The sequence below is a fragment of the Nyctereutes procyonoides genome, unplaced genomic scaffold (genome assembly GCF_905146905.1).
Source record: "Nyctereutes procyonoides isolate TBG_1078 unplaced genomic scaffold, NYPRO_anot_genome, whole genome shotgun sequence".
Classification (NCBI taxonomy): Eukaryota; Metazoa; Chordata; class Mammalia; order Carnivora; family Canidae; genus Nyctereutes; species Nyctereutes procyonoides.
Genome location: NW_026575020.1, coordinates 5,408,511 through 5,435,100, shown reverse-complemented (window position 1 = coordinate 5,435,100; position 26,590 = coordinate 5,408,511). Strand labels below are relative to the sequence as shown.

At 57.4% G+C, this 26,590-nt stretch overlaps 2 protein-coding genes across 4 annotated transcripts; both read left to right on the top strand.

The window, feature by feature from the left end:
* The first annotated feature begins 557 nt into the window (after positions 1 to 557).
* On the top strand, positions 558 to 22,982 carry MLLT6 (MLLT6, PHD finger containing). Of its 3 annotated transcripts, none has more exons than XM_055322671.1 (20): positions 558 to 1,011; positions 2,207 to 2,286; positions 2,741 to 2,795; positions 3,038 to 3,147; positions 4,035 to 4,138; positions 4,379 to 4,472; positions 6,732 to 6,890; positions 7,574 to 7,672; positions 10,137 to 10,362; positions 10,871 to 11,485; positions 11,935 to 12,122; positions 12,374 to 12,482; positions 13,888 to 13,954; positions 14,161 to 14,306; positions 14,812 to 15,009; positions 15,118 to 15,206; positions 16,292 to 16,641; positions 17,087 to 17,177; positions 18,188 to 18,538; positions 19,109 to 22,982. In XM_055322671.1, the coding sequence occupies exons 1-20, from the start codon at positions 903 to 905 to the stop codon at positions 19,148 to 19,150; spliced, it is 3,282 nt and encodes a 1,093-aa protein (XP_055178646.1). In that variant the 5' UTR covers positions 558 to 902; the 3' UTR covers positions 19,151 to 22,982. The 3 variants fall into 3 exon arrangements, with proteins under 3 accessions (XP_055178646.1, XP_055178654.1, XP_055178638.1); XM_055322679.1 differs by having other exon boundaries at positions 559 to 1,011; positions 6,729 to 6,890; positions 10,137 to 10,275; XM_055322663.1 differs by having other exon boundaries at positions 559 to 1,011; positions 6,729 to 6,890.
* A 168-nt stretch (positions 22,983 to 23,150) lies between these two features.
* On the top strand, positions 23,151 to 26,395 carry CISD3 (CDGSH iron sulfur domain 3). The gene is made up of 4 exons (XM_055328412.1): positions 23,151 to 23,534; positions 23,820 to 23,876; positions 24,389 to 24,508; positions 25,992 to 26,395. The coding sequence occupies exons 1-4, from the start codon at positions 23,151 to 23,153 to the stop codon at positions 26,169 to 26,171; spliced, it is 741 nt and encodes a 246-aa protein (XP_055184387.1). The 3' UTR covers positions 26,172 to 26,395.
* The last annotated feature ends 195 nt before the right edge of the window (positions 26,396 to 26,590 follow it).

Here is a 26,590-nt window from a genome sequence, read left to right as displayed (position 1 = left end):
CAATAAATATTTGTGTAATGAACAAACATCCGCATGTGAGTGTCTACCCTCCAGAGGGGCCTCCGAGGAAAGAGCCCACGAACGGCCACCCAAAGAGCCCCCCTAGACGCGGAAAGGCGAGCGACCCACGTAGCTCCCGTTCGTTCCTGCTCCCCTTCCTCTGATCTCCACCTCTGAGTTTCCTTGGAGTTAAAGAGCAGAGACGAAGACCTGGGCTGAGCGGGATGGAGAATCGGGGAACTGGGGCCGAGATGGAAGGGCAAGGCGGAGGGAGAGCTCAGGAGCAACAACCAAGAGCCACCGAAAGAAAAAGAAAGAGAGAAAATACGCGCGGAGCGAGCGAGCGAAAAGCTCCCTACCAAGCCAGGCTTTGTTCCCTGAACCTAAGACTTTACCCGGCGGCGGGCGGCGGGCGGGCCGGGAGCGAGCGAGCGGAGGCGCGCGGCCATGGCTGCCGCGGCCGGGCAGGGGGGCCGGGGGGGCGGCGCGTGAGCGGGCGGCGCGGGGCGGGCGCGGGGCGGGCGGGCGCCCGCGATGTGCCACTCGGCGCCTCCCCCGCCGGGCCCGGGCTGTGCGGCGGCCGGGCGGCCCTGGTAGCTGGGCGCGCGGCGCGGAGGGGGCGAGCCCGGCGCGCGGGTCTCATTGTTGGGGGGGGGGCCCGTCGGGGCATGAGGGCGAGAGCACGGCGGGGGGGGCGGCCAGACAGAGCGAGCGAGGAGGAGGAGGAGGAGGAGGACGCCGAGGAGGAGGAAGGAGGAGGCAAAGAAAAGAAGCGGCGGCGGCGGCGGAGGAGGAGGAGGGAGCGAGGAGGCGCGCGGCCCCCCGCTCCCTCCCTCCCCCCCTGACCCCCGACCCCCGCCGGCCGGCCCCCCGCCCCAGCCCCGGAGGGAGCTCATGGGAGTATGAAGGAGATGGTAGGAGGCTGCTGCGTATGTTCGGACGAGAGGGGCTGGGCCGAGAACCCGCTGGTCTACTGTGATGGGCACGCGTGCAGCGTGGCTGTCCACCAAGGTACGGGGGTGGCCCGCGGGAGGCGGCGGGACCCCGGGGGCGGCGCGCGCGGGGAGCCCCGGGCCGCGCCCTCTGGAGACCTCCCGGGGCTCGGGCGCCCCTCCCCCACCCCACCTGAAGGGAAGGGAGGCGTCAGGGGCTCCCCCCGCCCGGTCCTGGAGGACCGGGTCAGGCATTGTTTTCTTGCCTATTGTTCCAGTCCCGCGCCCCCCACCCCAAGTTGGGGGAGTTTGGGGACAGACTAGGGGGCAGTGAGTGCACTCTCCGCGCCCCACACCGCCAGTGTCGGGGCTGCTGGGGGAATGTTTACCTGCGAGGTGTCCCCTCCCGCCCGGTTATTTTGGTCCCGGCTCGGAGAGGGAGAGGTCAAGGGGGGGTCATCCCCCCCTCCCGCTTCCGGATACTGGGAGGAGCGGAATTGGGAAGGGAGGAGAGAAGGGTCCCAGGGGAGAGGGGACTCCTAAAATCCTCCGGGAAGAGCTGCGCATGGGAGAGAGGTTGTGCAGGGGGCCGGGAATCGAGAAGAGGGAGGTTTGGAGTTTCCCCCAACAGCACATGGTTCGGGAGTTAACTCCTTGAGGAGTCTTGCCGAGGGCGCAGGCTGGCATCTCCCGCCTGTCTGGCACAGCCAGCTGCCCCCCCTCTTCCTGGGACAACCCTTAATGCTGTTGCTGTCCGGGCTTCCCTGCGCTCTCATATCGGTTACCTGCACTGCACCTGCGTTGGGCCTTGACTTTTGACCTGTACCTATTATAGTTAGAGGCTTAAGATGAGGTCCCCGGACCCCTCCTTCCCCACCTCTTCCCTTACTGGCCCTTTAAGAAACGCCCCCCCCCCATAACAACAAAACGTGTTTGATTATAGTAAATGTTCTCCCTCTCTGGTTTTCTCTATTCCTGAGGATGAGGACTGTTCCCAGGCTGGAGTTGGGAAACAGGTCCAGAAAGAGCGTGGGGTGGGGGTGAGAGGTCTTCTAGAAGTTTAAGGTCAAGGACTCAAGACTTCTTAGAATGCTTGGTTGTGTGGTTGAAGTTTGGCCATGTGCTGTTAGGCGTTCTTTGTGGTCCTGCTGTCTCATGAGCCACTCCAGATAGGGGAGCAGCCCCTCTCCCTTAAAGTCCTCTGCCCCCCGTTGCTCTGGGAAAAGCCACTGCTGACAGATTTACTCAGTGATTCTTTCTCCCCCTCTTCCCAGCTTGCTATGGCATCGTCCAGGTGCCAACGGGACCCTGGTTCTGCCGGAAATGTGAATCTCAGGAGCGAGCAGCCAGGGTGGTGAGTTTGTTTGAGACTCCCTCCCTGCTCCTGTACACCTGAGCATCTCCTCCCAGTTCGACTAGAGGACTCAGAGGCTGAGGCTAGGGTGGGACTGTCACACAGGACTTCCTGTTTCCTGTCATCTATCACCAACCCATCTCTCCCTCAGCTTATCCTTCACTCTGCCTCACCTCTGGCACTGGGCCTTTTATTTTGTTTGTTAGTTGTGTGAACTTTTTGTTATGGAAAGTTGCCAACACATACAGAAGCCAAAAGGGTACTATGATGAATCTCATGTCCCCATCACTCGTGTCCTACAGTTATCACTCATGGCCAATCCTGTTTCTTCCATACCCCCATCCATTCCCCAGACAGCTTATTTCATCAAGGGGCCCTTTGAATGTGTTCAGGAAGGGCCCAGCTCAGCAGATCCCCCACCCCAAATCCCTGTGCCCCCCCCTTGCATTGGCAGAGGTGTGAGCTGTGCCCACACAAAGACGGGGCATTGAAGAGGACTGATAATGGAGGTGAGGGGGGCCCTGAGCCCCAGAGCTCATCTGTGGAGGTCAGCAAAGCTCCCTGAGCAGGGTCTGGGAAGGCAGGAGTGGATGACATTGGGATGGGCAGGGTGGGGATGGAGGCTGGGTTTCCCTTCCCTGGCTGGCACTGGATTCTGATGGGAAGGGTATGGTGGGGGGAGGGGGTTGTGCAGTGTGGGGTAGTGAGAGGCCAGGTCTCAGGCTCTGAGGCCAGCCTCCCACCGCCCCAGGCTGGGCCCATGTGGTGTGCGCCCTCTACATCCCAGAGGTACAGTTTGCCAACGTGCTCACCATGGAGCCCATTGTGCTGCAGTATGTGCCTCATGATCGCTTCAACAAGGTCAGTAGCCCTGCCCCATACCAGCCCTGCCCACACCACCCATCCCAGCCATCCATCCTTGGGTCCCTCCAGCTCTCTCTTCATCCAGTGTAATCTGATTCTGTGCAGCCAAAGGAGAACTGAGGAGGTGGCTAGGCCCCTTCCATCAACAGACACACACTTGTGCTCTGGAACTCATGGAAACTAGTACTGCCAAGGGGTAGACTTCAGCGGGGGGGTTCGCTTATTCATCCGCTGAACACGTTTTCCTGAATGCCTACCATGGGCCAAACCTGGGCCAAGGCACCAGGCACACAGCGTTACATATCAAAACAGATGTGTTCTCCGTGTGGGAAAACTGTAGCTAGCAATAAGCAGGCAAATAAAATACATGCAGTTTGTGGTAAGTGGTATGAAAAGAAACAAGGTACTAAAATAAAGAACACCTCATGGGGGGCTTACGATAGATAAGTGGTCAAGGAAAGAGATATGTAGACTGAGGCCCACCTTGAGAGGATGGGGTTCCAGATCCAGGCAGAAGGAACCTAGATGAGCAAAGGCCCAGAGGTGGGGATAAGCTCACTGGAAGCAAAGCAACAGTCCCCGCCCTGACAGGGCTCACCATCCAGGGACTGCTATCCAATTCAGTAGCTACCAGCTACATGTGGCTATGTAAATTAATTTAAATAAAGTACAACTTAAAGTTCAATTCCTCAGTCACGCTAGCCACATTTCAGGCGTTCAGTAGCCTGTGTGGTTTATGGCTACTATATTGGACAATTTCCGTCATCACAGAAACTTCGATTAGATGGCACTGATGTGGGATCACAGGGAGAGGAGAGAGTTGAGAAGGCCAAGGGATCCCTCAGGTAGAAGGGAGGAGAGGACAATTGTGCTGTGTCCCACAGACGTGCTACATCTGTGAGGAGCAGGGCCGGGAGAGCAAGGCGGCCTCGGGAGCCTGCATGACCTGTAACCGCCACGGATGTCGGCAAGCTTTCCATGTCACCTGGTGAGACCCCCAGGGTTGTGGGGAGGACCCACACCCCCTTCAGGGTTCTTGAGGATTCCTGGCCAGCTGTACCAACCCCCTCCGAGGTTTGCCACAGACAGCTATCTCTTTGGTGGTGATGACAGTGGTTTCTGTGGATGGTCTTGGCCTCACCCTAGCTATGGTCCAGGGCGGGTGGGAAGAAGGGGGCTGGTCTGGTTTGTGGCCATTGCCCTTCTCAGAATGACCTCCTTCGGTTAGTGCCCAAATGGCAGGCCTGCTGTGTGAGGAGGAAGTGCTAGAGGTGGACAACGTCAAGTACTGTGGCTACTGCAAATACCACTTCAGCAAAATGGTGAGTCTTGTCTGCCAGGGTGTGAGTGGGTCAGTCAGCCATGCCTTAGAGGGTATGGGCTGTGGACCAGGCTGGTGCCTGGTGCTGGGAGACAGAGATGGAAGGAGCCTAGTCCCTGCTCTGAGGAGCTTTGCCACTGGATAAGGAATAGGCTGAAGTACAGCCCAAGGGAGGTGAATGAGGGCCAAAGCCAGCAGTCCATCCCAGGAGACAGAGCTCAGACACCTGCCTGTCAGAGTGTGGGAGAGTTTTCAAGGAATAAGCAGCACTGAAGCTGAGTGGAAGTGGAAGCAATAAGAGCCAACATTTGTGGGGTTTACTGTGCTCCAGCCTCTGAAACTCTTTATGTGTGTTATTTTATGTGGTCCTCCCCACAACCCTAAGAACTAGGTGTACTGTATTTTCCATTTTATACGAATAAACTAAGACCCACCGAGGTCGTGTAACTTATTCCACCACAGCTGGCATGTGGGGTTCGGAACACACGATTTGCTTTGAAAGCTCCTCGAGGACCCGCCAAGCAAAGACAGGTGCTGGGACTGTCTAGGTGAAGGGACTGGCATGGGCCAGGTCCTGAGATGAAAAAGAGAATGTAGGAACAGAATAGGGGGCTTGGTGAGAATGAGGCAGGAGATGAGCAAAGTGCTCAGGCAGGGCCAGAGCAAGGCCAGCTTTTGCCCTAGGCTTCTGGGGCCCAAGGAGAGGCTGGTGGAGGGGTTCTGTTTCCTGTTTGTGGAGAGACCTGCATGCTCCAGAAACTGTGAGGTGTCCTAGAGAGGGAGGCTGCAGCCTGCCTGGGAATGCAGCTTGGACCTCACCCCCAGGCCACAGGCTTGTGAGCAGGAGGGTAACATGATCAGATTTGTTTTTTAGGAAGATTACCCTGGCAGCCAATGTGAAGCTGGATCCAAAGGGCTGAGGCTAGCGGCTGGGAGACAGCTGCGAGGGGTGGGGGGTGGGGGGGACTGGAGGGATAAAGCTGGACTCTAGAACCATTTCTAGGTAGACAGGCCTACATGTGGGGGTGGCCGAGAAGGAGGATTTGAGGGTGGGACAGAGGAGTCAGGCTGTCAGTGCTTGGGCACCTGGGAATGCTATGAACGGGGTGTGGTGGGCTTCTTCTGTCGGATTGGCACATGTCCTATACTGCCCTGGATAGTTCCAGTATGTGCCTGTCACCTTGGTGTAATTATTAATAGTTCCCCCTTTTGTTTTCAAAAGTGTCCTGGTTTGAATCATGAATTATATAGTCACCTTGGTTTCAGGGTTTGTTGACAACTTAGGACGAGGTAGAGAGCTCGGTGCAGCAGATAGGAGGTGCCAAGTGGGGATGTTCAGATTAGGTGGCTGTCAGCCCCAGAGGCAGGGTAGTGGCAGTCCCAAGGATAGAAGGCAAGGCTGGAATCCTCAGGTGCCCACCAGGGTACACTGGGTCAGGGTGTGAGGGGGACTGTGAAGGGGAGAGTCTAGTGCTTGGCAAGTTAGGAGCAGTACCCACCACTGGGGAGGAACTGGCTTGGAAAGGGCTTAGATTTGGCAATTAGTCCTTCGATTTGGCAATTGGGAGGTAGTGGGTGACCTACTGGTGTGGGACATGTGAAACGGTCAGACAGGGGGAAGTCATCAGCAGTGAAGGGAAGGAGGGGGCAGGCCCTGGTGAGGAGGAGATGCAGAACAAGGATCATTTGGGTTTTTGCTGTTGTGCATGTTTACTTCCCCCTTTTTAAGGGCATCAACTCCATTGGGACAGAAGGATCCGCTGTGTTTGATGGAGGGGGAGGGCCAGGATCAAGAGACAGAAGGCTGATGGCTGGAATGAAGTTATCTGGAGGGGCGCATGGAGTGGAGTGCAGGGGGAGCAGGGATTGCCTGAGAGGGCCCCCACCTCGCCTGTACCCCAGCGAAAGAGGCAGAACTGGACTGCTTGGGCTGCCTGACATGGGCCAAGAGGTGCCATGGAAAGATGTAGGTGGATAAGAAGAGACTTGTCCTACCTCCAGTGGTACATTGCTGGGGCCAAGATGCCTCTAGCTCTGCTGGGCCTCAGTTACTGAATCTGTGCATTAGATAAGCCAGCTGGGAAAGCTCTAGGATTTAAGGCTAGAGAATGCCTTCTGTTGAGCAGAGCATCACTGAAGACACAAGGTCCTTTGAGTGACAAGCAGGGTGGGAGGGACTGGCCCCACCAGATCATTTCAGGAATCTTTTCCTAACCTAGTGAAAGGATTTGGCTGTTCCTCTCTCTTCTTTCCCCAGAAGACATCCCGGCATACCAGTGGGGGAGGCGGAGGAGCAGGGGGAGGAGGAAGCACAGGGGGCGGTGGCAGTGGTTTTATTGCTGGCAGGAGAAGCCGGTCAGCCTCTCCATCCACCCAGCAAGAGAAGCACCCTTCTCACCATGAAAGAGGCCAGAAGAAGGTAAATGTATTCTCTCTTTCCTTGCCCCCCCCCCCCGCACACGCACACATAAGTCTTTCAAGAAGCCACCACAAGGTGCCCAAGAGGCCTTGGGGCCTGCCCCCCGTTCCTCAGAGTCCACTAAGGGCCAGCAGGGGCTGAGGAAGTGACACATGGGGGTTATGGAGGGTAAGATGAGGGCCTGGCTTCTCTGGAGCTGTCTTTGTGGTTCCTTCGTGTCTTCCCTGTGACATGACCATGTTTCCAAAGCCCTCAACACTTGGCCATGCACGTTTGTAGACCCCTCCACAGTCTCGCCATGTGTCAGCCAGGTTGTCTCTGTCCCCTTGCACTGTACATCACAGCATGCCTGGTTCCCATCTCAGTTGCACACACAGCTCCATGTCCCAGGTGGGTACCCTTGCAGGTGTGTGCTCATGTGTGTGGTACTGTGTCTCTGGTGTGAAAATGGGACAGGCTATCTTTAATAAGCAGAGAAGATGAGGGGGAGGGGCCGTTGGCTCCCAAAGCAACCTGCCTGAGCCATTCTTGTCCAGCCTAAGTCTCCCAGTCTGTCCAGAAGGGGAGATGATGCCCACAAAGCCCATCCCCAAGAGAGGGCTACTGCCTGCATGCACATTCCATGTTGATCCTCAACCAGACAGTCCCCCACAACCCATATCTGGTTACTTCTCCCTCCCCAGAGTCGAAAGGACAAAGAACGCCTTAAACAGAAGCACAAGAAGCGGCCTGAGTCACCCCCCAGCATCCTCACCCCACCTGTGGTCCCCACTGCTGACAAGGTACTGCTGCGCACACCAGTGTGGGGGGAGGGAGTGGCTGAGGTAGGGAGGGAGAGGCTCAGAGTGAGCCAGGGACTCTGGGCACCCCCCAGCAGCTTCAAGTTAATGCCAATATTCTCTACCCCACCCTTCTCCACCTCCCCATTCTACCCTATGCTCCTCAGCCCCACCAGTCACTGACCTACCAGGCTGGTTGGGGTGCAGTAGGGGTGTTGCCCTGCCTGCTGGCTGCCAGATGTTTACATCTGCCTCTGTCCAGACAGACAGCCTCAGTACTGGCTCTTGTCTGCGGGTACTGTACTCAGGCTGATTCTACAAATTCTGGGACCCACTTCCCCAGAGATAGAGAGGACCTCTTGGCTCTCACCCCTCCCCCCATCAGGGCACTGCCCAAAGCCCATCTCCCAGCCAAAATCCCATGGTGGCAGGGGGCAGACCCATGGACAGTACCCTGAAACCCCCCACTCATCCCACCCTTCCCAGGCTTGGTATGTCAGGCCTGTCTCCAGAAATGGGCAACATCTGGAGGAGCAACCAGCAGGCCCTACCCGAGGCTAGGGAATCGCTAATCCAAGCCAGAGCAGCCCCTTCCTTCCCCTCCTTCCAGCCCACACCCCCACACCCCACTATGGAAGGAGCACAGGGGCCTGGAGAAACCGCTTCTTCCTGTTGCCATTACTACCCTGTTCACCTCCACCCGCCTTAGGAGGTTGGCAGAGCTCTGGGCATCTTAGTAGGAGGCTCAGGCATCAGGTTTCCAGGGTGATGTTATGGCAACTGTCCCAGTAACCCTGTCCCCACCTGCTTCCCAGGGCTCACCTGGAAAAGCTTGTCATTCATGCCCTCTGACCTTTCCCTGGGGCCTGCAGGCAGGTGGAAACAGGGCCAGAGAAAATGGGAATTCCCAGTGCCTAGGTGTCCTCTTGGACCTCTGGGAGCCTTCTGCCCATCCCCCCTCTGCCCACCCCAGCATTTCAGCTACCCCGCCCCCTCGCCCCTTTCCTCCCTTGCTCAGAACCACATCTGGCTCCCTTCAGAACTCCAGCTGTTGAAAAGAACAAAGAGGAAGACAGAGACAGGACTCCTCCCAGAGAAGGGCAGTGCAGGGTGGCTCTCCTCCCCCTGACCCATCCTTCCTCTAGCATTTACTCTCTTACTGAATACCTGGTCTCCACCCAAAGGAAAAGCACCAACCCTGGCAGGAATACAAAGCCTTAACTCACTTACTCACTCACTCACCACATGCCAGGGTCCCTTCTAGAATAGGAGGGTGGAAGGGGTCTGTGGGGATTAGCTCTTTTAATCCTCAAAATAATCCAGTGAATTAGGCATTTTATTAACCCTAATAAATGAGAAGCCGGGGCACAGAGAGGGTAAGTAATTTACCTTAAAAGCACACAGCCAGCAAGTGGTGGAGTCAAGATCTGAGTGCAGGCAGTCTGGCTTAAAGGCCCATGCTCTTGCCCACCACAGGACAATCTCTGCAGTATATTCATAGCAGCTACCAGCATCAGAGTTGTCAACATTACTGACCCCACACTATGTATGTATCTGGCTCTACGCTCCTCGTGACATTCCAAAGAGGCCTAGTTGGCCGTGGAAGGACACTGCAGCTCAGCAAGGTTGAGAAGCTGCACAACAGAACAAAGCAGATGGCAGAGCCCACCAGGCTCACAGCCTGCTCTGCCTGACTCCAGGGCCCATGCTCCTCCAGCCACTACCCTGCTGCCCTCTAGGGGGTTGCCAGAGGCCTCAGACATGGGACTGGATATTGCAGTACCGTGTGGCAACTGTTGGCATGGCTGATGTGAGGACACAGTGTTCAGGAACTAGAGGACAGAGTGACCGGGCCCACCTCAGGGATCTAGGTGGCCTCGTGGACTTCCAAGCTGGATTTGGAAGGATGAGAGGTTTCCCAGGCAGAAGCTTGGCACCGCAATCTCAGGTTGTCTAGGAAGGGCACAGAGTGGCCAGGGGAGGAGGTGTTAGTCAGGTGGTTGCCCCCACCCAGGGAGGGGTGGTGACTGGCAGGCTCAAGGGCAGGGCCAGGGCAGCGGTTTCTCTCCGTGGCACATGTCCCAGCCAGCACAAGTCCAGCCTTCTGCGACCCACTAAGCCTTTCTTAAATGGCACATGTCCCAGCCAGCACAAGTCCAGCCTTCTGCGACCCACTAAGGCTTTCTTAAATGTATGAGTGAACAGATGGGCACACCTGTATAGGCCCAGGGACTGTTTTTACTCTCTTCTGCCTCAGGTGGAGGACAGACAGATTCTCCTCTCCTGCCATCCACCTCCCTGATCTGCCCTCCCCACCTACAAGAGCTTCCCAAACCAAACTAGGGCTCTTCTGGTAGAGCCAGGGCCCTGTGTCCTCCTGCATTGGGGCCCTGCGTCCTCCTGCCCCTTGGCCAGGTCCGGGGAGCCCAGGCAGCTGGCCTTGAGCCTTCCCCTCTCCTCCTCTCAGGTCCCCTCCTCAGCTTCTTCCTCCTCCCACCATGAGGCCAGCACTCAGGAGACCTCTGAGAGCAGCAGGGACTCCAAGGGGAAAAAGTCTTCCAGCCATAGCCTGAGTCACAAGGGGAAGAAACTGAGCAGTGGGAAAGGTGTGAGCAGTTTCACCTCCGCCTCCTCCTCCTCCTCTTCCTCCTCCTCCTCTTCCTCCTCCTCTGGGGGGCCCTTCCAGCCTGCAGGTGAGTGTGGGCATCATGGAAAAAGCTGGGGGCGGGACAGCCTTCCAGAGCTTCTCTAGCAAGGGCCTCTGCACACTGGTTTGCATCTCATTTGCTTCTTAAATTGGTTAAAGATGGGGGTTCCTCACCAAGTTACTCCTCTAAAATCCCTCCCCTCAGCCCCTCCCTCTCAGGCCCCATCCCTCTACTGCCATAGCTGTATTCATTATCCCCTGCACTTGGACCATGAGGTGCCATTTTTAAAGTACCAACACTAATGATCTCTCCAGTAATCTCTACAGTCCCGTGAGGTCAGTTGAGCAGGAGTTCTTCCCCTTTATTGCATGTGGGGAAGCTGGAGCGGGGTGGCAGAGGACACTCATCCCAAGACATAGAGACAGTGCCAAAGCTGGGATAGGAACTCAGGCTTCCCCAGCCCCCTGACCAGAGCTCTCTCCAGCTAGTGCCATTGGGAGTGGGGGGTAGGGTGGGGGGGGGGCGGCTGTAATGCAGTTTTCCCTCTGTGCAGTCTCGTCCCTGCAGAGCTCCCCTGACTTCTCGGCATTCCCCAAGCTGGAGCAGCCAGAGGAGGACAAGTACTCCAAGCCTGCAGCCCCCACCCCTTCGGCCCCCCCCTCTCCCTCAGCCCCTGAGCCCCCAAAGGCAGACCTCTTTGAGCAGAAGGTGGTCTTCTCTGGCTTTGGGCCCATCATGCGCTTCTCCACCACCACCTCCAGCTCGGGCCGGGCCCGGGCCCCGTCTCCTGGAGACTATAAGTCTCCCCACGTTTCGGGGTCTGGGGCCTCAGCAGGCACCCACAAGCGGATGCCCACACTGAGTGCCGCCCCTGCGCCTGCTGAGGAGACCCCTGAGACAGGCCTGAAGGAGAAGAAGCACAAAGCTAGCAAGAGGAGCCGACATGGACCGGGTCGTCCTAAGGGCAGCCGGAACAAGGAGGGGGCTGGGGGCGTCACCATTCCCTCCTTGCCCAGTGCCCAGCTGGCTGGCTTTACTGCCACTGCTGCCTCACCCTTCTCCGGAGGTTCCCTGGTCAGCTCTGGCCTGGGTGGTCTGGCCTCCCGCACCTTTGGGCCTTCAGGGAGCCTTCCCAGCCTGAGCCTGGAGTCCCCCCTGCTAGGGGCAGGTTAGTGACCCTTGGGCATCCAGGGCCCAGCCAGTCTAGTGAGGGAACAGAGGCATAAGCATGCAGTCAGAGGGCAATGTGATAGAAACTGCTCCAAAGCCAGAGATAAAGGATGGAAGAGCCAGTCACCTGTAAGACACTCCCCTATAGCCATTTTCTGCAGAGTTGTAGTGGGAGAGATTGGAGTCAACTGCCAATGGGACTTAACCTATTCAAAAACCCTGGAATCCCGCTGGTCTTGGCAGGGCAGTCCAATAAGCAGGCATGTCAAGCAGATGTCACATAGGCAAGAAGTGACATTTTTGCAGCAAGAGGGTCAGACTGATGTGTGTGGCCAGATCCAGAGGAGTATCCTCCCTGGGGAGGGGCTGCCCCAGCCATCTGACTGAGGAGGGGCCTGGGGGAGCAGTGACAGTAAGCTTCCCTCTGTGTCCTTCTTGTGCCTGTAGGCATCTACACCAGTAATAAGGACCCCATCTCCCATGGTGGCAGTGGCGGAATGCTGCGCGCTGTCTGCAGCACCCCTCTCTCCTCCAGCCTGCTGGGGCCCCCAGGGACCTCGGCCCTGCCCCGCCTCAGCCGCTCCCCATTCACCAGCACCCTCCCTTCCTCCTCTGCTTCTATCTCCACCACTCAGGTGAGGCCTTACCCTTGCACTCCTCCATCCCTGGGCAGGTGGGGGACAGGCTGCCCAGAATGCCAGCTCTCCAGGGGAGAGATTGAGAGATGGGGCTTGATGGCCACCAGAATGTCTCCCTCTCCTTGGTCCTCTCCTCCCCAGCACACCTGATCCCCCTCTCCCTCCCTACACACACACATACATACACACACAGTTGTGCCCTAGATCCAAGAATAACCATGGGCTGGGCTATACCTCCTTTCCCTCAGGTGTTTTCTCTGGCTGGCTCTACCTTTAGCCTCCCTTCTACCCACATCTTTGGAACCCCCATGGGTGCCGTTAACCCCCTCCTCACCCAAGCTGAGAGCAGCCACACAGGTATGTGTTTCTGACTCCATTCCCCTGTCTTCCCAAGGACCTAAGGGGTACCCATCACTTGCATGTCACCCCAGAAGGATAGGAGGGCTTTCTGGCTGCCCCCTCCCTCTGGCCATTGCCTGCCCTGAAAAAAAAAAATCACACACAACAAACCAGAGTATGCGTTCACGTTAAGAACAAAACCAAAACAAAACCGTGGACGGTGGGAGCAGGACCGGCCAGAATGTCTACTGCTCCATCCCACAGAAGAAAGAGGCTTAATGATTTGCTCAAACAGTTGAAGTAGAGAAAGGCAGAGCCAGAGCTCAAATTCTGGTCCTGACACCAAGCCCAGTTTTCTGGTCACTGCAGCATAGTTCCCAGCTGGCCTCTTATTCCCCGGGATGGGGCCTCCAGAGAGTCCACTAGCTTGGCAGCTGCGCTCCGGATATTTCGGAGTTAAGGGGGAAGATCGCAAGCGCCCCTCCCCCTCCCTGGAGAGTCCACCGAGCCCCAAAGAGCTCATTGGTGCTGAGACACCACCTGCTTGGCTAGGGGGCGGGGCTCACCTCCCGCCCGCCCGTCCAGGTAAACCTTCTTAAAGGGGCCGAATCCGATCCCAGAATTAATGGCCTGATAGCGCAGGGTGACTACGTTTTCCAAGACCAAAATTGGCATTCTGTGGCCCAGCAAAAGGTTTTGCACTCTAACCTATGAGTTTATGATATGAAAAATTGCACAAGACTAATTAGAATAGTGGCAGTTATTAGGACGTGTTGCAGGACAGCTGACACTTCACATTTATTACCTTATTTTTAATCCTCCTCTAACAGTCATTTCAGAGAGAATAGGGTTGTTGTTTTTTTAAAGATTTTATTTATTCATGAGAGACACAGAGAAAGAGAGGCAGAGACACAGGCAGAGAGAGAAGCAGGCTCCATGCAGGGACCCGATGCAGGACTAGATCCCAGGACTCCAGGATCACGCCCTGCCTAGCCGAAGGCAGACATTCAACTGCTGAGCCACCCAGGCGTCCCACTGAGATTAGTTTCCTTTTCAAGGTCATGTAGGAAGTGTCAGGTCCAAGTTCAACCCAGGACTGTCTAGGCCCTGAATTTCTAGAACCCCGAATCCACCAGGAAAGAACTTGGGAGGTGGTTCTGAAAGAAGCTAGGCAGCGGCCGCCTCTCGGCCTAAAGAAAGGAAAAGAGACCAGATCCATAACTGTGCCTCCCACGGGGCGAGGTTTCCAAGACCGGGCTCCCAGAGCCTTACGAGCTAGAACTGCCAGCCTGGGGTTGGGGGAGATCCTGGGGGCAAGGAGTCTGCGGTAAAGTCCCAGATCCCTCACCCACTTCCCAGGCGGGGACCGTGAGGCCGATGGCACCCCTCCCCCGCTGATCCCTGCTCCCCTTCTCCTTCCAAGAGCCAGACCTGGAGGACTGCAGCTTCCGGTGTCGGGGGACCTCCCCCCAGGAGAGTCTGTCTTCCATGTGAGGGAGGGGGCGGCGGCTTGGGGGAGGGGCTGGGAGCGGGGCTGGAGGGACACTAGGGGGAGGAGGGGACGGCTGCGGGGCGCCAGGAGAGGGTGGGATCCGAGAAGGGGCGACTGGGACCCCTGAAGGGGGAGGGGGGAGGGAGAGAGACAGGAGTGGGGCCATGAGGTTAGCCTGAGCCCGGTTCTCTCTTCTGACCCCAGGTCCCCCATCAGCAGCCTCCCCGCACTCTTTGACCAGACAGCGTCTGCACCCTGCGGGGGCGGCCAGTTAGACCCAGCGGCCCCCGGAACGACGAACATGGAGCAGCTGTTGGAGAAGCAGGGCGACGGCGAGGCCGGTGTCAACAGTGAGGAGGGGTGGAGCCGGGCGGGGAGACCTGCCCTAGGACCCCCAGGCTCGGTCACCTTGCTCTGCGAGGTCCCCAAACTTTTTTAAGGTTCCGCCCCTGGGCCCCGCTCCAGCCTTAACTGTGGGCTACCCCGAGCCTTACCTTTAACCTTCGCTAGGCCCCACTCCTGGACCCGCCACCTGTGCTCCCCGCCTTCGGTCCCCGCGGCCTCCTGGCCCTTAACTTACTCTGCTCCAACTTCCTCCCACCTCGACGCTCTCGGTCACACCTCGACCCCGAGCCTCAGGCCCCGCCTCTAGTCCTCACACCTCTGGCTCCCCCAGGTCCCGCCTCTCCGGAGCTCACCTGAGCCTCTTGCTGCCTGGCGCCTTCTCTTCTAGGTCTCAGACTGATTTCCTCCGCCAGGCCCCGCCCTCCAGGCCCCGCCCCGGGCCTCTCGCCCCGCCTCCGCCCCGCCTCTCCCGGCCCGCGGGGCTCAGGCGCTCTCGCCCTCTCCTTGCAGTCGTGGAGATGCTGAAGGCGCTGCACGCGCTGCAGAAGGAAAACCAGCGGCTTCAGGAGCAGATCCTGAGCCTGACGGCCAAGAAGGAGCGGCTGCAGATTCTCAATGTGCAGCTGTCTGTGCCCTTCCCCGCCCTGCCTGCCGCCCTTCCTGCCGCCAACGGCCCAGTCCCTGGGCCCTATGGCCTGCCTCCCCAAGGTAAGGGGACTCCCACCTGGTCCGGGAGTGGGAGCCTCTGCCGGGCGGGCGGCGCGACAAGGGCCCCGACTGCAGCCCTTGACCTCCTTTCCTACTCCCCTCCCTCAGCCGGCAGCAGCGATTCCTTAAGCACCAGCAAGAGCCCCCCAGGGAAGAACAGCCTTGGCCTGGACAACTCTCTGTCCACGTCTTCCGAGGTGGGCGCCGCGGGGGGAGGCAAGGAGGGGGTGGGGGGGAGCAAGAGCGGAAGCGCCAGGCCTCCACGCTGCAGCTACTGGAGGCCTGGCAGTGAAGTGACTGGCTGAGCAATTGGTTGACCCATCCATTCCTTCCTTCCTTAAATGATAATTATAGGTGCCTACTTAATGCTGGGCACTGGCTCAACAATCAGTGAGCAAAACGGCCTGGGCCCTGCCTCTGAAGATAGACTAGCGATCCAAGAAAATAATCATTACAAACCAGGAAAAGTGCAAAAATGGGAATAATTTGAGGGCTGTGAGGCAGAATGGGGGTGGGATTCTTCTGGAGCTAGGAGGTGGTTAGGGAAGGCTTCTTTGAGACTATTTGGAAAGGGTTCATTATAGCAAGTGGCACCAAATAATCCTCCTGTGCTTTGCGGTCAAGGTGGGGAGGAACAATCTATTGTTAGGTTGTGGTTACTAGTGAAATCAAACAAATGGGGTGCTTGTGTACCTGAGCAACAGTGATCATAGCAATAATGAATATTAATTGCACACTTGCCATCTGAAATCATGTCCTATGCTGAGATTTTCAAAGCACTGTTTTTTAGACTTTATGGAATAGGTGTTACTATTGCCCCCACGTTATGAGTAAGACAGAGAAGCCAGTGAACTGTGGACACAGAATTTGAACCTGAGCCTTTCCCTCCAGCTGCCATTCTCCAGCCTGCAGTTACTTAGCCTGCCTAAGAATCAATGGCTTCACCCGTATATGGGAATAATTAGATAATTCAGGGCAAGCAGTGAACCCTGGGGCTGGGGTCTAGTTCACTAGATGTCCACCGCCAACCTCACTGTTCCTGATTAACAAGGATTGCAAGGGGCACTGGGCCCCCAGGATGTGATCTGTAAATATTTGTGAAGACTGTTGGGATCTTTAGCCTTTATCTCTGGGCCATGCCCCTTCCCCCTGGGTGGCTCTGCCTGGGTGAGGTGGGGGTGGCTGTGCTCTGTGAGAATGCTGGTGGGTGCTGGGCCGGGGGCCAGAAAGATCATGCTGGCCCCCTGCCCCTCTGACCCCTCCCTTCCCCCTCCCTCCCCAGGACCCACACTCAGGCTGCCCCAGCCGCAGCAGCTCGTCGCTGTCCTTCCACAGCACGCCCCCACCGCTGCCCCTGCTCCAGCAGAGCCCTGCTACTCTGCCCCTGGCCCTGCCTGGGGCCCCGGCCCCACTCCCGCCCCAGCCACAGAACGGGCTGGGCCGGGCACCGGGGGCATCGGGGCTGGGGGCCATGCCCATGGCTGAGGGGCTGTTGGGGGGGCTGGCGGGCAGCGGGGCCCTGCCCCTCAATGGGCTCCTGGGGGGGTTGAATGGGGCTGCTGCCCCCAACCCTGCGGGCTTGAGCCAGGCTGGCGGGGCCCCCACGCTGCAGCTGCCAGGTTGTCTTAACAGGTGAGGGAGAGCTCAGCCTGGGGAAGGGAATGGGGAGGCTGGTTTGGGGAGGGACTCCCCCCCAAACACCCATAGTCCCCACCCCCAAAAGGAAGAACATTCTTCAGTCTTACAGGGTATAGAATCTAGTCACTTCTTGGCCCCAAGTATTCCCTAGATGGTAGATGTGAGTGTCCTCTGGATGGTAGCTCTCCAGGGACAAAATCATCAGTTTCCTTCTTGCACCCCCAATCTTGATCTCCCGTCCGGAAAAATTCTTCCGTCCAACTTGTCTCCCTCCCAGTGGTCTCTGAGCTCACTCTGTTTCTCTGTAGTCCTTTAACACCGCACACCCCTGCCTTTCTCCACCTGGGTCTGAGGGAGTCTGGGAACTTGGAGGGCCTGGGTGGGAGAGGAGTGTCGCCCCGCCCCTTCCCATGGTCTGTGTTTTGTCCCCCTGCCTCAGCCTGACAGAGCAGCAGAGACATCTCCTGCAGCAGCAAGAGCAGCAGCTCCAGCAGCTCCAGCAGCTCCTGGCCTCCCCACAGCTGACCCCGGTAATGCCCTCCCTGCCCAGGCAGCTCCCGCATTGCAGGGTGAAGGTGGGGGTTCACCGTGTTAGGGCTGACCCAGGCTGGCACCGCAGGGATTGGGAGGGAAGGTGGAAGGAGGAGGGCAGCCCCAGGCTGGGCCCCTGTGGGGCATGTAGGGACAAAAAGGATAAGGGTCGCTTACCGGCCCTGGGCATAGCAGAAGGGATGCTCTAGTGACCCCGCATCACATCCTAGGGGAAAGGCCTGTTGAGGGGTGAGTTCCCAGTGACGGAGCATTTCCAGTCCCAGTCCCAAGGATCTTCAGCGGGAGCTGCAGGGTCTGTGGCTGAGCAGGTGGTCACCCTCTCAACCAGAGCAGCCCCTTTTACGTCTGTGTTGTATGTCGGGTTCTTCGATGGTTTCCTTTGGAGAAAAGTTCTTTTTAAAAAGGAGGGAACTGAAAAACCAGAAAACAGAACCATTTTCCTATAAAGAAACATTAAAAACCCGAGAAATCAATTCAGCTGGTTACCTGTAGGGGCCAGAAGGGAACAGGGGTTGCAGCAAGATTCCTTAAAGGTAAACCTGGATATCATTTTGGTTTTTAGAACACTGAAAACGCCTTGCCTACTCAAAGCAAAAATAAATCTTGAAAGAAACCAAACAAAAAGAGGAGGAGTTGAATACTATTGACCTAGTCTAGTTGTTTCTCAACTTGGGGTCATCCCACCCTTGGGGGCATTTGTGGTTGTCATAGCGACTGAGGAATCGCTTCAGCCAGGGGGTGGAGCCAGGGATGTCAAACATCCTCCAGCACTAGGCCTGTAATGCCTGTCTACCAACCCTGATGGCAGCAACCACTTTCTTATCCAGATGGGGAGACTGAGGCCCCGAGCAGGGAGTTAGAAACAGGACCTTGACTGTCCCCAGGTCTCCTTCCTCAGGGCTCCAGTGAGATGGGACGGGGCCTGGGCCAAGTAGGGCAAGCTGGCTCCGGGGACCACTGGCCCATGAGCATTCTGGCCCCTTTGCAGGAACACCAGACTGTTGTCTACCAGATGATCCAGCAGATCCAGCAGAAGCGGGAGCTGCAGCGGCTGCAGATGGCTGGGGGCTCCCAGCTGCCCATGGCCAGCCTGCTGGCGGGAAGCTCCACCCCGCTGCTGTCTGCGGGCACCCCTGGCCTGCTGCCTGCGGCCTCCGCCCCCCCACTGCTGCCTGCCGGGGCCCTGGTGGCTCCCTCGCTCGGCAACAACACGAGTCTCATGGCCGCAGCAGCAGCAGCCGCAGCAGTAGCAGCAGCAGGCGGACCTCCAGTCCTCACGGCCCAGACCAACCCCTTCCTCAGCCTGGCAGGGGCGGATGGCAGTGGCCCCAAAGGCGGGGTGAGTAGGGGGCACAGGGCTGTCCTGTCTGCCTTCTCCGGGAGGGGCAGAGGTGGAGCATCAGAAGGAGGAAGGAAGTGACCCCCTAGGTCAGCCAGGCACCCTGCTGCAGGCCCCAGGGCCTCTGTTGGATCTGCCAGAGAGAAACTGAGCACAGGCTAGTAGCAAAAGGACCAGTTGGAAAATGATGTTCCTCTGGAAGACCAATTAGAAAAGTCTGTTTGCTCTCCGAGTGGACCAATTAGAAAAAGATGATGCTCTGGGTGGGCCTTTCTCCAAAGGCTCCACCTCTCCCTCCTTCCTCTGAGGGCATATTGTCAGAGCCCAGGGTGCTGCCAGCCTTGGCAGGCACATGCCCGCTTAGATGGGTGCGCTTGTGCAGGGCAGCCTGCCCTCCCCTTCCCCCTATGAACCACAAACACAGGCCTTAGCCAAGAGCCCAGGGCAGGGGCTTCAGCTGGGCTCCCTCACTGGACCCTACAATAGCATCCTTCCCCTGGCAGCTGTTCTCAACTGGGTATTAGAACCAGACACCTCCTAAACCCCCAGCCTCCCTTCCTCTCTTTCCAGACCGCTGACAAAGGAACCTCAGCCAACCAGGAAAAAGGCTAAATCCACCCAGCCCCTCCTGATCCCCAGATGGAGGGGGCAGATCTTGGCCTGAGGGTCCTAGCCTGGAGCAGGCACCTGCATCCAGACCCTGGAGAGCCCCAGCCCAGATCGTGTGCTGAGGCCTGGGGAGTGCAGGGTGCACCTGGTGCCGAGGACTGAGCCAGAGAAGGGTGCCCCTTCCACTGGGCCCCCCTCCCTCCGCACTGACCCCTTTGTGAGGGGCTCAGAGGGAGGACAGGCTTCCAGCCCACCTAGGAGCCCCCACTCTCAGTAATGCTTTGAGGTCCTCCAAGAGCAAAGTGGGCTATGGCATAAGTGGGGGGTTGGTTGGACCCTCCACAGAAAATGGATCAGCACTTGAGTGGGGAGAGGTAGGGGGACAGGCTTGGGCCTGTTCGTGCACGGAAATCTCTTAGGAAAGAAGGGGTGGCCCTGCTTTACCTGCAGTTTCTTCCTAGCTTGGGCAGATGGCAGAAGAGATCCCTGGGACTGTGTCTCCCTGGTACCCCTCCCCCGCCCCCCCAACAATGGTTACAAGCTGAGCTTGTAAAAGCCCACAGACTAGGGAGCTGAGGAAGGGGCAGCAGGGCCTCAGATTTAGCGGGAGCCTCCCCACCTGTGGCGAGCCCCCAGGTGACTGGCTGGGGGAGCGCAGGGGGAGGAGGCCCAGCCCCCTGGGGCCCTGCCCCTTGTTTGCACTATTGGATTTAGGAGTGCGGAGGGTGGGAAGATGGAGCTGCCTGACTCAGAGAGCGTGTGTGCCTGTGTGTCCGTGTGTGTGTGTGTGTGTGTGTGTGTGTATGTATGTCTGTCTGTCTGTCTGTCTGTCTGACTGACTCCCCCTGGGCCTGGGGCCGCCGAGGGCAGGGATAGGAGCAGTGCTCAGATGAGGCAGCACCAGAAGGGGGCTCCCAACTTTTGTTTGCACCCTCCCCACCTCACCAACTTTGGTCCCTTTCTGGGGCGTGAATGGTTAACAAAAACCAGAACAGTACTCCACTATTGGAGAGTAATGGGGGCTGGGGGCTTTGAATCAGGGTAATATCCTGCCTTCCCAACCCCCAGACCCCACTTGGCCTCACTGCCCCCTTCAGAGCTCTCCTTCCCCCACTGATAGCTGGTCCTGCCTCACTGGCACAGGGGGAGTCCCAAGGATCTGGGGGATGGGGCAGGGGTGGGGGGTAAAGTGCCACATCCTTCAGCGGAGAAAACCTCCTTCCCAGGATTAGCCAGCTTGCTTCCCGGCACCCTACTCCCGCCCCGACCAACCATGGGAGCCAGGAGCCTTCACTTGAGCTGACCTGACAGCCATCCCTTCCCCCACCAGCTATTTCCCCAGGGTGGAGGGGGCAGTTCTCACCTAAAAGAGCCCCCACCTGCTCAGAGCCTTTGGTGGCAAAGGCCGAGGGGCCAGTAGGGCAGCCAGGAGAGTGGTGGGGGGAAGCCTGTGTCTCTGTTTCAGTTGCACTGGGGTTGGAGCCGGGAGAAGGCGTTTCCAGCTTTCCCTGATGCTCATGTCTCGTCAGTCTTTGCATGTGTGGATTTTTTGTGTGTGTTTCTGTTTGGGTTTTTGTTATTGTTGGTTTTTTTTTAAATAAAGAAAAGAAGATGTGTATATTTTTGGCAACGACAGAAACGTAGTGCAGATATATTTTTGCCTGTGCTGCTCAACTGGTTTTTTTCTGATACTGAAAATAATATTAATATTCCTGTTGATAAGACTTTGTAAGATGTTAGGGAGCTGATAAAGGAGGGGGTGGGTGGGAATCCTTCAGAGGCAATTTCTTAGGCACTTGCAAGGGCTTGGGGGTGGGGGGAAGGCAGTTGTGATGACCTCAGAAATACTCACTTTTTATTAAGGCTAAATATCAATTAGAAAGAAACGATAGGATTCAGCATTTTATTCATCTTCATCTGTTAAGCTCTCTAATTCCCTGCCCCCAAACCACTGAAAAGAAAAATAACCTTCAGAGATTCTTAGAAGAATTGCTCATTCACACTCACACCCACTAGGAGCTGAAGTCAACTTCTGTTCTGGATGCTGAGGGAAGCCAGTCCACTCCAAGGTTGCTGTGGCAGAGAGCGAGGGGTCCCTAGGATTTAGTGCACTGGAACCAAGACCTCCCCCTCCCTCCCAGCACCCGAGAGCCTGGGGTTCTCATCTCCAAGAGCCTATGTTTTTTTCAGCTTTCCCCAGGCTGGGGTGCAGCAGCAGGTAGGTTAAGTTAGATTAGAAGGGACCCAGGCTGGGTATGAATCGCTGCTGTCCCTCTATTTCTGCCAGGGGGCAGGGCGTGAGAGAAGTAGTGCATTTCCTTCCTCAGAGGGAGCTTTATAATAGGAAAGTTCTGGAGATCTTCTGGATCCCAATGCAGGGGAATGGCTATTACTGACCTCACCCTCCTTTCCCATCCCCTGTTCCTTTTTTTTCAAGGACGAATTCGGATGGGGAATGGGAAAAAATACAGATTTGTAGGTCTCTCTGCCTAGCAGAGAGAAAGGATGTGGTTTGCAGGACGGAAATGGAGTCTGAAAATGCATGAGAGGAGCTTCGTGTGTAAGCACGCTCAGCGTGGAGGTGTGAGGGGTGTGCATGCAGAACCCCTGTCTGGCTTTGAGGTCACGACTGGTGCATGAATATCAGAGCTGGAAGGGACTTGTCTTTAGGGGTGGTTGGAAACCGGTTCCTTGCTTCACAGGTGATAGCTCCAAGCCTAGGAGGGGCAGGGGCTAGGGGCAGAGCCAGGACCAGCCCTCAGGACCCTGGCCTCCTGGTCCTGGGCTCTCTCGCCCCCCACTGCACCACCTCCATGTGGCTGTCTGTCTGTCCCTGTGTATGGGGGGGGGGCTGGGCTTGGCCCTGGGGTGGGAGGGTGTCTATGTAGCACTGATAGTCTTAGCTCAGAGCTGATGGATCCTCTCCGTAGACAATGACACTTTAAAGATTGCTTTTTTTTTTTTTTTTTTAAGTTTTTTCCTATTTGTGTGTGTCTTTCCCCTCAGGCTCCTGGGTCTCCCACTGCCTCCTGGTGCTCTAACCTTGAGGTCGAGAGCTCCCCACCCATGCCTATACTGAGTTCCAGGGAAGGGCCTGGACGAGTGAGGGGATACAGAGCCAGGGGTGAGCTCTGAGAAAGGGTAACCTCCACATTTTCCTTTCATCCAAACTGGAAATGCAGACAACTTTTCAAAGGCACAGGCTCCCTTGGCCAACTTCCAGCATCTTCTTGGTGTGTGCAGTGGGCCAAAGTTAGGAGTAGGCAGCTTGCTCCCTATTGTCCTTTATCTCAATTTATTTTTCCCCGGGGAGAGGTGCCTAGAGGGATTAAGGTGACTTTGGTGGGGAATTTGGAGGAAGTGGGGCACAATACCCTGGCTCCCTCCAGTCACATCAATCCGGATTCAAAGTGTGTCTAGCTTCCAACCACTTTGACTTGATCTACTGATAAGTTGGGGACTGAGGGGTGCCTTCATTGCCCTTTGTTCACTTCCTCCAGCCCAACTTGGGACTCAGGTGGCAGGACTGGAGACCCAAATCCTGACTCCCAGCCCTGTTCCCTCCTAGCCATCCCAGCCTGTCTCAATGTAGCAGACCCTTCCTAGGGGAGCAGGGAGGGGAAGCCAGAGTTTGCAAACCCAGGGGCTCCTTTTACATTCTTTCTAGAACCTCCTTTATATCCTCAGCCCAAAAGGCAATGCCCCCCTCCTTTCACTTCCAAGCCTGGAATTGTGCATAACCCGGATCTTGTATCTTTGTATAACGGATGTTATTTGTACGAAGGGCAGTTCGTAAACAGCACTTGTTCTTTTAATAAAAGAATGTTTTACAAAAAAAAAAAAAATCCAAAGACCCCTGCTTTGTCTGGCTTTACTGAAGGGGAAGGGAGGGGAGTGCCAACTGTGGGAGCCTGGGGAGGGGCTGGGGCTGGTGGTCTGTCATATTTCTAGAAGCACTCGTAATAGTTCACAGACCGGTAAGCGCAAGCGCCCCAGGTTCCTGATGAAGACTCCGATACCGGTGCCACCCACAAGGAGGGGCCAGGCGGGAATCCGTTCACAACGCGAGCCCCCGGGCGAGGACGTGGAGCCGCCGGCTCCCGGGAGGTCCCCGCCCACGCGGGGCGGCGAGGCTACGGGAGCAGCGGCCGGGACGCCCCCGCGCAGCCCTCCCCCTCCCCTCCCCCCCCCCCCCCGGGGCCGGCCGACCGCGCAGGCCACGGCCCCCACCGCGCGGAGCCCCGGGGCGTCTTCCGGGCCGCGGCAGGCTGGGCCGGCCCGTTGGGCGGGAGCGGGAGGTGACCCGGGCGCGGGGCGGAGCCGGCGGGGCGCGGCGGCGGAGCCCGGCATGAGTGGCGTGGGGGCGTCCGTGCGGCCTGCGGCCTGGGTGAGCACCTCGGCCCCGCGCCCCAGCCCCGTCCGTCCCCCGCTGAGCGTCCCCGAGTCCCGCCTCGCCCGCTGCCGTGCGGCCCTCCCTGGCCGCGCCGCGGTGGATGCAGCCAGCACCTCCCAGCAACTCCACTTCCTGTCTGTGACCCTCTTTTTCTTACCCTCTGCTTTCTCCTACGCCCCGAATCCCTGGCGTCTCTTCCCTCCCAGATGACTTCCCTCTGGAATTCCGACGCTTTCCACTGATTTTTTTTCCCCCTCTGCTTCCAAACCGCCTGGCTAGTCATGCCTGCGTACCTTTCAGAGGCTGAGCCAGAGGCGCGACCTCTCCTCCTGGCTGGTAAGTACCCCTTTCCCCTTCCCTTCCCCCAAGTCCCCCCGGCCCAGAGACCCCCAAAGGTAGAGACCAGAGAAGAAACGAGAAACGGTCAGCTCTGCTTCCCCACTCCAACCTCAGAATGCCCTGCCTCTATCCAGCTCCCTTCCCCGATGGCTCCCCGATGGGAGGTAGAGTGACCAGGGGGCACAGGGCAGGGAGCCAGGCTTCCCCGCTGGGAATGGCAGTGCCTGACAAACACAGCCCCAGGCTGCCAGGATCCTGGACTCCCACCTGGGGAAAGCAGCTGGGCGCCCCAGAAACTAGAATGCCTGGACGGGCTTGAAATCTCTTCCCTGTCTGGAGCTCAGGGTCCTGTCCTGGGGGAATGTCTTTGTGGAGTGGCATCAAATCAGCCTCCTGCAGAGGAAGCCTGCCATAAGCCAGAGCCACTGGGAACCTGGACAAGTCCATAGGCAGGAAGTTGCTTCCAGGACATGGGCTGACCCCAAGCCCTTCGTCTTCCCTTGCCACAGAGCCGATGGTTCCCTAAAACCCCAGCCAAGTCTGTGGTGGCCCTGAAAGCGCCCATCAAGGTGGAGTTGGTAGCTGGGAAAACCTACAGATGGTGTGTGTGTGGGCGCAGCAAGAAGCAGGTGAGAGATCCCTACCCGCCTCTCATTACCATAGGGCACCCCTGGTTGCGGAGACCTTCCTCTTTTCCCACACATACCTGAAGTACAGGGGAGGTTGGGGGCGAAAGCATGCCCTCAAGCCAATGCCACCCACATCCCTGAGCTCCCTTTTTTCTGTATCCACCATTTGAGATGAGGCCAGAGAGACAGAGAGACTCAGCCCCACAGCCAGGTGGCTGGAGCCCAGGGTTCTGGCCTCCTCTACCCGTGTGCCCCCCTTGGAGCCCCGGCCTGGACTCTGCTCTGAGCCCTGAGAAGCTGGGTTGTCTTTCTCCCTTCTTCTGTCCCTCCTTCTAGGAAGCATCTGAGCCAAAGGTTCCCAGGCCTTAGACCCCAGCATTGGAAGACTGCAGGCTCTCCGGTTCCAAGTGCCCCTCGCCTGCGTCTTCTCCCACAGACCCTCCCTTTCTCAGCTGACATGGCTTCCCTGGTTGCCGGGCACTGCCTGCTCCCACCTCCCACTCCCTCCCGCCCCAGGAGCCTTCTTTCCAGCAGGAACCTGACCCATACACTTGGCCTCCAGGGCCCCTTTCCTTCCTCAGCTGGGCTCTCAACTGTGTGCCTCTAAGTGGTGTGGGTGTGGTGTGGTGTCAGCGCCCTGGGTCCCAAGTCCTACTTTGCCACTGACTTGACTTTGGAGCATGTCCTCCCGAGGGTAGAACAGTGCTGAGGGAACGCCAGCCACATGCCTGGCGCAGGCTGGCACTCTGCCTCCCTGCCTTTTGCCCTCTGGGACAGGTTGCTGTGTTTTATTTGTATACTTCCCTCAGGTCGCCTCCTCCCCTCCCCTCCCCTGACCTCAGGGTCAAGAGGCCTTGCTTGGCTCAGCTCTGCTGCTAACTAGCAAGTCAAGGCAGGCCTGTTTTCATTACCCTGTCTCTGCTTGAACAGCTTCTGGGAAGGATGGGGAATATTCGCCTGCACCAGGCAACGGTTCACCCTTCCTCCCTGTGACATCCACTCCCTATAACATGCCCACTTGTTTCCTGGGGCCAAACAAAAGCGATAGCCCAGTCTCAGAGCACTGTGATGCATGCAGGCTCTCTCCCACGCAGAGGTCTTACCCTGAGAATATGTGGAAGGAAGTAAATTTCATGAGCCACTGGAGACTCAGAGACATTAAAAAAAAAAAATCTATTCATGTAAACATTGCTGATACTGAAAGTCCCATTTCACCTTGAAAATTCTGCCCTTGTATCCTGGTCTTCTGGGTCCCCGAGACGAATGCTGTAGACTCCTTACTGAACACTCTCTGCCAGCAAAGTGTGTAAGAACCACTATTTATTTCTTTTACTTGGGACAGCTCTCCTCTCACTCTCACACTGCAGATGAGAGTAAACTAGGGGATCCAGGCAGTTTCCCTTAGAAGCCTGAACCCTATTCTAGACCTGTCCTACCTCAGAAGGTGGGGTTGGGCCTCTAACTTCTCTCTTTCCCTCACCAGCCCTTCTGTGATGGCTCCCACTTCTTCCAACGCACTGGCCTCTCCCCACTCAAGTTCAAGGCCCAGGAGACCCGAGTAATGGCCCTCTGTACCTGCAAGGCCACCCAGAAGCCTCCGTACTGCGATGGTACCCACAGGAGTGAGCGGGTGCAGAAGGCAGAACTGGGCTCCCCGCTCTGAGAGGCTGGCTCCTGCCCAGCCCCAGGCCTCTGACAGGTACCCCATTTGTGGGGAAGGAGATGGGAGTGCTGAGCCCAAGAAGGGACCACCCAGGGATCCCAGTACACACTGCTGGCTTGTGAAGGGCTTGCTCCCAATACCTGAGGAGTCTCGGGCAGCCAGGAACATGCCCCCAGTTTCATTGCCTGTCAGTGAAGATGGCATTAAACACTATGCCCACCCCAGCATGGTGCTCTTGTGGTCATTGGTGTGAGGCACATGGTGTCCCACCGCTCTGGATCTTAACCTGGGTTGGGGCACCTGACTGGCCACAGGGAGGGGGGCAGTTCACATTCATTCCATATGGGGCCTCCCAAGGCTGGCTTAGCCCAGAGACAAGAGACACAAGGAGGAGGCCAAAGGACCCGCCCACCCTTTCC

Bases quoted from the DNA above. Each gene is read 5' to 3' on its own strand.
- MLLT6 (XM_055322663.1), top strand. From the start codon at position 903: ATGAAGGAGATGGTAGGAGGCTGCTGCGTATGTTCGGACGAGAGGGGC. The intron at 15,010-15,117 runs GTAAGGGGACTC...CCCCTCCCTCAG, and splicing joins CTATGGCCTGCCTCCCCAAG to CCGGCAGCAGCGATTCCTTA. The intron at 16,642-17,086 runs GTGAGGGAGAGC...CCCCTGCCTCAG, and splicing joins CTGCCAGGTTGTCTTAACAG to CCTGACAGAGCAGCAGAGAC.
- CISD3 (XM_055328412.1), top strand. From the start codon at position 23,151: ATGAAGACTCCGATACCGGTGCCACCCACAAGGAGGGGCCAGGCGGGA. The intron at 23,877-24,388 runs GTAAGTACCCCT...CCCTTGCCACAG, and splicing joins GCGACCTCTCCTCCTGGCTG to AGCCGATGGTTCCCTAAAAC. The intron at 24,509-25,991 runs GTGAGAGATCCC...TTCCCTCACCAG, and splicing joins GTGGGCGCAGCAAGAAGCAG to CCCTTCTGTGATGGCTCCCA.